This window comes from Leptopilina boulardi, unplaced genomic scaffold (genome assembly GCF_019393585.1).
Source record: "Leptopilina boulardi isolate dan_hultmark-lab unplaced genomic scaffold, ZJU_Lbou_2.1 LbouV2_278, whole genome shotgun sequence".
Lineage (NCBI taxonomy): Eukaryota > Metazoa > Arthropoda > Insecta > Hymenoptera > Figitidae > Leptopilina > Leptopilina boulardi.
The window spans coordinates 4302788-4311164 of NW_026137838.1; the positions used below are offsets into that span (position 1 = coordinate 4302788).

An 8377-nucleotide genomic window follows, 5' to 3' on the forward strand; every position below is an offset into this window, starting at 1 on the left:
TTTGCAATTAAAACCTAGATTTTGTAAACCTTTTTTTGAAATAACAGAAATTTTTGATTATAAAAACTTAATGATACTAGAAATATAAACAAAATTTAGAAATAATAAAAACAATTTGTTTAATTAAATAAAATTTATTACTATATATATAGAAAAAGATTAAAATACAAAAAAGAAGTTATAAAGAATAAATATTTAATGTTAATTTTTTTATAATAATGACGTAGATTTCAAATAAAGTCTTGCAATGAAGTCCTCGAAAATCGAGTTGATTTTAAATGTTTCAAACACGCTTTGAAGCAAAGTTAAAAATTTAAAAATATACACTTCTCGTGCTCTTTTAACATTTGTTATGAAATAATATAATATAAGAAATGGAAAAATTTTTTATGTTTTTATAAAACTTCAAGGCTCGAAATTGAAATGCAATATTGATGAATCTTATTTTTTGTAATAGTCCCCTTCACGTTGAAACTATATTAAGATCTGTATTTCGACAATTTTCCACTGTTAAAATTTTCGGCTCGTTCGCAATAAGAGTTTTTGTTTCATCCGGACATACAGTGATTCTGTAATAAAATTTATTTTTGTAAATAATATTAACATAAAATAATAAACAAATTATAGTTTCTTACCCGGTACTGAATTCCAAACTATCAACAGTTAAAAAATCAATATAGGCTTTTGGTTTATGCAATATTCTCCAAGTAAGTGGATTGAAAACTGAAGTTTGATATTCCCAGGTTAATTCAACAGCTTCCGGTTTACCAACAACATCACCAGACAAAACTACCGTGTGAGTACTTCCAGGCTCATAGTACTCGGAAGTTTCGCTTAGTTGCAATTTCTCGGTCATTTTCTCATTTGCTCCAATTACCTTCATGACAAACTTTCCCACTTCGCCACCATGATCCATACTCTCAACTGTCTTTGAAATATTTATCTTAACTCGATAGTGACCTCCTGAAATTTTAATTTTACATTAATTCCAAAAAGTCCCTTAAGACTTCATATAAAATTAAATTTTATAAATATTTTTTTTTATGATTATAATTAATAATTCATGAATTCGAATTTCGGAACATATTAAGCAATTTAGTTTTTGATAAATCTTACTACAGAAAGGCTTTTCTCGACCAGTCATGAGATAAACTGATGCATGATAGTTTCCTGGTTGTGCATCAAATCCAAACCTGGGGCAATATTGATTCACACAGTCGAAGCAACTACCTTCTAAAAATTTATCCCAAGATTCGCAAGGCACTGCTATAAAGGGACAGGCAGTGTTTATACTCTCCATGAAGTATTCGTAACTTCTAATGTGGTTACAACCGAGAAATCTTTTGATTCCTGAAAAAAAATTGATTTCTTTTAAATTATTCTTCTATTCTTGTTCTTGTATGGAAAAAATTAATGCCAGAAGGAGGTTTAAATAAAAATGAATTGGCACTTAAAAATTCTTTTTGATTATGGTTCTTAGATGAATAAAAAACTTTTCTCAATAGGTTTTAAAATCAGCTTACGTGCCCAATTTAAAACAAATTGAGTTTTAAATATTTAAAAATAGTATTTTATGAGGAACCAGAATTTATGTATACTTATATGCGTATAGATAATAATAGATGTTTTAGATTTGGGTTCATATAAATTTATTAACAATGAAGTTATTTTCTTGTTTCGTTTTTATATTTATGCATTAAGAGTGTCGAACACGGTATCTGAAATTCTTTAGCAAGAAGAGAGCTTTAATTATTGCTCTGAACGTGAAATAGTATTAATTTTAAAATACTTTTTTCTCGAAACACGAAAATCAGCCAAAATCCTCATCTTATAAGTTTCCTAAATCCAAAAGACTGTACGAATCCATAGAAAAACATGATTGCAAAACAAAAAGTAGAAAAGTAATCTAATAACAGCTGCGACTTTGTGCGCCCTGCATGCTGCTGCCATCTGACGGCGGCAGGAGGTAATGTACCAGTCATTATATTACTTTTCGTTTTGCAATCGTGTTTTTGTATGGATTCGTATAATCTTTAGGATTTAGGAAATTTATATCACAGAAAATTAAAAGGCATTAAAATAAGCTGCAATGCTTCTTATTTTTATCCAATTTTGCTTATTTTAATCCATTTTGGTATTAAAATAAGCAAAATTGGATTAAAATAAGAAGCGTTGCAGCTTATTTTAATGCCTTTTAATTTTCTGTGATAAGATAACGATCTTTTGTAAAAAGTGTCCGTCTTTCGAGAAGAAAGTATTTTAAAATCAATGTTTATCATTTTCACGTTTAGTGCCGTTTTTATAGAGCGATAATTAAAAGTCACTTCTTGCCAAAAAATTTCAGAGACCATTCGACTCTCTTAAATAAATTTTGTCACTCTTAAAATCGTTCTTTTAACATTATAATTTAATTTTTTAAAATTGGACACAAACACTATACAGCAATATAATTATTTATATGTAAAATTGAAAATAAGTAATTACTTTATCATTTATTACAGTATTTATTAGATTAAATAAATTCTGATTCCCCATAAAACACTGTTTTTATATAAAAACTCAATTTTATTTAAATCGGGCACGTAAACTGATTTTAAAAACTATTGTGAAATGTTTGTTATTCATATCTAAGAATCATAATCAAAAAGAATTTTTAAGTGCCAATTCATTTTTATTTAAGTCACCTTCTGGCGCACCGTGAGAAGTAAGTTCGATGAATGCATATATTTGAAAAACATATAACGGTAAAATTCCGAGAGTGACAAAGGAAATACCTCAATTATTTCGAAACGCAATATTTACCGATATGTTTCTAATAAAAACGAAAAAGAGATAAAGTATTAGTATAAATTCTGAGAATATATATGGAGAATTTAAATCTTTTGAAAATTAAATTACGAATCGAGAGATAGGTTTGTTAATTTCTTAAAAATAAGGCAAAAAAAAAGTAAATTTTGTATACCTCTAAAGAAACTTCCTCGCTCGAGGGAAATAGAATTTAGTACACCTTCATCGCAACCTGGTTGATTGCGTCCTCCGTTTGGATAAAAATCAATATGACCGACAGGTTGAGTGATACCAAGTCCACCGCTAATAAAAGGATTACAATCTGTATGAAGGGCTGTGACAAAATCAGCATCCGTTGGATCCAGTCTCACCATTGGTGAAGTATTACTGAAATGAGGTTCAGCTGGATCCAAACCTGTAAATAAATTTTATTATCTCCTTTTTAGATTCTCATCCAAATGAGAATAGGTATTATCACAGAAAATTAAAAGGCATTAAAATAAGCTACAACCAATTTTGTTTATTTTAATACCAAAATGGATTAAAATAAGCAAAATTGGATTAAATTGGTTGCAGCTTATTTTAATGCCTTTTAATTTTCTGTGATAATAACCTAATGTTTAATAACTTTTATTCTATATTAATAAATTTTATTATATATCATTAGGTGAATTTTCTACAAATTAGTATTAGGCCATTCTTAAAAACCAATTTGCGAAAGTGCGGAAATCATTTTTCAACTTTTCAAAATGTTAAGTAAGCGAATATGTTATGAAATCTTATTTATATATATATCGTTATTATAGAAACTACTATATTATAAAATTATCCTGATCATTTGCGAATTTGCTCTTAACTTTCCTACATTTTCGCACGGTTTAGAAATATTATGTAATGATCATTTGACCCGTATTGTGCTTTCTATATACATTAGTAGGTATAGTTTATTAACTGTTTTATTTTGATAAAAATAGTTTTCTAATTTGCAAAAATTGTACAGGTATTAAAATTGTACTCATTTTTTGACATGCGAAAAGAGGTTTTCCTTGAGGATTTACCCTGACCTTCTCGTCGTTAATTGATAAATAAAAAGTAACAGATAGTTACTCAGCTGTGGAATGATATGCAGCATGGTAAAGTAACTTTATCCTTATGCTTCGTTTCTTTTTCACCAGAGAGCAGTATTTTACAGGATAGCAATTTATTTAGCGCTACACACTGATTTGAAAATGAAAGTAGAGTATAAATTTTACCTGTTATTCTTCCTAATCGATAACCATATTGAATTCGTAGATGATAACCAACATATCCAGCTGTATGAGCTCCTAAACTGTGTCCAATTATGTGAATTTTTGCTGGTTTTATTTTTGCTATTTCAATTAATTGCGATGCTAATCGTGCTGTCATTGCACCGACTAATCTTGTATTTGCAACAGCTTGTGTGTAAGGTGGTCCAGCTCCTCCCAACCAATTTACAACCACGACATTGCTATCTTCTCTTGTTAATAATTCTTTTGTCATTCTCTATAAATGACAATTTTTTGTTTGTTTAAAAATACGATAAAATTGATGAAAAAATTAAATTAGTATTACCCAGGTAGAAAAATTAACATTACTAACGTTATTAATATTACTAACGTTACTAATGTTACTAACGTTAGTACCTATAAAAAAATTAAGAAAATGTTTCTAAATTGTATTTTTGCAGAAACTTGTCGAAAATCGACCACCAGGAAGTATTTAATGTACTTTTTATAATTCGCACTTTTTATAATTTTCATTTCTATTATCACTTCCACTTTTTTATTTTCATTACCGTTTCCACTTTCACTATTTCTAATTCTTATTCCAATTTTCACTTCCACTTTTTATAATTTTCATGCCCATTTACACTTTCACTTTTTTATTTACATTAACACTTTCACTTCCACTTTTTCTAATTCTCATTCGCCATTCCATTGTGGGAAAGTGAAATTGAAATGTGAATGTGAAATGTGAAAGTGGAAATGAGAATTAGAAAAAGTGGTACTGGCAATGAATATAAAAAACTGGAAATGGAAATAGGAAAGGAAATGAAAATTAGAAAAAGTGGAAGTGGCAATGAATATAAAAAAGTGGAAGTGAAAATGGGAATGAAAATTGGAACAAGTGGAAGTGGAAGTGAAAGTGGGAATGAGAATTAGAAAAAGTGGTAGTGGCAATGAATATAAAAAAGTGGAAATAGGAATGGGAATTAAAATTAGAAAAAGTGGAAGTGGCAATGAATATAAAAAAGTGGAAGTGAAAATGGAAATGAAAATTGGAACAAGTGGAAGTGGAAGTGAAAGTGGGAATGAGAATTAGAAAAAGTGGTAGTGGCAATGAATATAAAAAACTGGAAGTGGAAGTAGGAATGGGAATGAAAATTAGAAAAAGTGGAAGTGAAGTGGGAATGAGAATTAGTAAGAGTAGAAGTGAGAATGGAAGTGCGAATGAGAATTAGAAAAAGTATAAGTGGAAATGGGAATGAAAATTATAAAAAGTTTAAGTGGAAGTGAAAGTGGTAATGGGAAAGTAGTGTCAAAGTTTCTGTGAAAATATATTTTAGAAACTCTTAATTTTTTTATAATTACTAACTTTAGTAACATTAGTAATGTTAGTAACATTAGTAACGTTAGTAACGTTAATTTTTTCACCTGGGTAATTAGTATAGTAGTATTTTTATATATAACTTACCAGGACCCATGTTTTATCTCCATTATCAAGATATCCGTGAATTATAAAAAAAACCGTTGAATCTTTTTTCAAAGGGGAATTTTGTATTGTTTCCTTTTTATCAATAATTAAGGAATGCGATTTATTTGGTTCTTTTCGATTATAAAGTAGAAATCGAGGATTTATATTGTCTGGTCTCATTGGAAACGTTGAAACTGGTCGATTATCACCAGACCATGGAGCTCCAATGTAAAAGCATCCATAAGGTTGATAACATCTCCACATGTACCATTCTGTAATTCATTCAATATTTCTATCAAATTTTGATAATTATTTAATTTTTAATTTTTAATTGAAAAATTATAATTATATTTTAAAATGTTGGAGGGGAAATTTTTTATGAATGTGCGGAAAGTTGCGGATAATGGGGAAAAAATTATGAGATTTGTCTATATTTAGTATTGACATGTGCGATGTCTGATAAGCGAATTACCATTGACCGGTATATTGAAAAGTTTTGCCATATTCTTCAAGAGAGGTTATCGGCATTGACAAGATAATAACTCTTTACAGACCAAAAGATTAATGTCAACATTAATGACATGAATGTTCATCAGTTCCTCAAAGCACGTTTTATGTTATGTCTCCAATATTGCTATAAGAAGATTAATTCGGCACGGTTGCGATTGCAGCTACAATCAATTGTTGTCACTATTACGTATTATATAGAAAACTTGATTTCGAATTTCTCAATTTTGATATATATATATATACATATACCAAAAAAGGAAAATTCTTTCCATTTCACTAAATTTTGCTTTACTCTCTAAATATGAATCAGTGAAAAAGTCACTGGTCTCAAATCAGTCGCTAAATTCTAGCTATTTGAATCAGTGGTTTTCACTGACAGTTAGTTACATTTCACTGGAGAATCAATTACTTTGACTGAAAATCAGTGAAATGTTACTGATTCAAATAGCTAGAATTTAGCGACTGATTTGAGACCAGTGACTTTTTCACTGATTCAAATTTAGAGAGTATGCTCAAAAAATTGTAATAAAAATTAATTATTTAAATTATAGTTATTATTCACTACTTCATTAAATTCGCTATTATCCTATTCGAGTGGTAATAAAATTTAAAAGAGTTAATAGAAAATAACAAAACATTGCTTCATTTGTTTGATACTTGTGAAAAATTTACATTTTAATTGAATATATGTGAAGAAATCGAAATATCTTCACTATTAAAATTTTTTCGCTTTTATTTATGTATATAGTATATCATTCATATACGCGTTTCTATATCTCTTAAAGGCCAAAACATTTTACTACAAAATATTTGTCAACTTATGACTTACGTAATTTTACGTCAAAACAAATTCATAATATACATTAAAAAAAAAAAAGAAATCAAAATGTGAATCAAATGTCAGACTTTGATACATATCTATTCTATATAAATTAATAAAATGAAAAATTTTCATCAGGAGAATTAATAATTAATATAAATAAACTATATATAATTAAATATATATATATTTCTATATATAAAGTCGAATTAAATATTTATAGAAAATATTGAAAATTATGAAATTTTTAAGAAAAATAATAAATTGTGTGTTTGCTTAATCGTGTATTAGTATATTTTCTAGAAAATTATGAAAACTTCAATGTTAATTACTGACCTCTTTTTAACATTGCTGTGTTTTGTCGTATATATGAAATATAGCCTTTTGCAATTTGTAGTTGTTAATTCTTGCAATTATAGTGACGACGTTTTGTTGCAATTTATCATGTAGCAAATAAGTTTACATATATATATATATATATATATATATATATATATATATATATAATATCTTTATGATTTAAAAAACATTTTTTAACACTTACAAAAAATTATCTTTATCAATTATATATTTATTATTTTAATTAACCATTGATTAGTAATTTACAAATTTTCTTTATATATAATATTATTTAGTTATACCATATATATATATTATTAATAGGTAGTAATTTTAGTTTTAATTTGTTTTTAATTTTAATTTTTGTTCTAATTTTGAAATTTTTGTCTTTTTTCAGGATTGAGTCGTCATCATAACGGTTATGGAGATCATCAAAAGCTTCATATGTAAGGTAGGATTTATTGTATTTTACAATAGTTTTCACATTGAAATTTGTTTTTTGATTTTGGGATTTTTGTTTAATTAAACAAAAAATTAGTAAATTGATTAATACTCACCGTCCTCGAAATCGAATTTGTTTTCCTGCTCTTCGGGCGAAAGAGTTGTGGTCGTTGTATTAATTCGATCCATTTGATCATCAATTTGATGATTATCCGATTTTGTTTCATTAGGAATGGTTGACATAATATTGGCGGTGTACATTAACATCAACAAAGTGTCATTTAAAAACATGTTGAATTATTTTTTTTAACTATTTTCAATTTAAAAAAATTACTTTCACTTTTTTATTATTACTGTTATTATTATTATTATTATTATTTATTAATTATTAATTAATTAATTAATTAATTATTATTATTATTATTATTATTTATTATTATTATCTAATTCTTTCTTCAAATCTCCACTTTTATTATTGTAATTTATTATTAATTGTCACAGCGTTGTTTTTATATTCTCTTTTAATATTTCATTTATTTATTGTCTTCACTTTCATTGTGAATTAATTTTGTTTTTTCACCGTTATGAATACGTAATTAATTTTTGTTTTTCACTTTTTATTAATTTAATTTTTTACTATCTTCACTTTTAGTATTTTAATTACTTTAATTATTTTCACTATTCAATGGGTAATTATATTAATAATTAATTAATTAATAATAGTAATTTTAATTAATTTGTTTAATTGTTTCACAAGCACTTTTT

General features: G+C 26.7%; 1 protein-coding gene across 1 annotated transcript; it reads right to left on the reverse strand.

Moving 5' to 3' along the window:
• Positions 1 to 129: 129 nt before the first annotated feature.
• Positions 130 to 7993, reverse strand: LOC127281822 (inactive pancreatic lipase-related protein 1-like). Its single transcript, XM_051305750.1, has 7 exons — positions 7729 to 7993; positions 5503 to 5774; positions 4041 to 4311; positions 2963 to 3202; positions 1117 to 1350; positions 636 to 963; positions 130 to 569 (listed from the first exon to the last, which is right to left on the reverse strand). Exons 1-7 carry the CDS (start codon positions 7901 to 7903, stop codon positions 464 to 466), a joined length of 1626 nt encoding a protein of 541 aa, XP_051161707.1. The 5' UTR covers positions 7904 to 7993; the 3' UTR covers positions 130 to 463.
• Between the last annotated feature and the right edge of the window lie 384 nt (positions 7994 to 8377).

Bases quoted from the DNA above. Each gene is read 5' to 3' on its own strand.
- LOC127281822 (XM_051305750.1), bottom strand. From the start codon at position 7,903: ATGTTTTTAAATGACACTTTGTTGATGTTAATGTACACCGCCAATATT. The intron at 3,203-4,040 runs GTAAAATTTATA...ATTTATTTACAG, and splicing joins TCGATTAGGAAGAATAACAG to GTTTGGATCCAGCTGAACCT. The intron at 964-1,116 runs GTAAGATTTATC...TTAAAATTTCAG, and splicing joins TCGAGAAAAGCCTTTCTGTA to GAGGTCACTATCGAGTTAAG.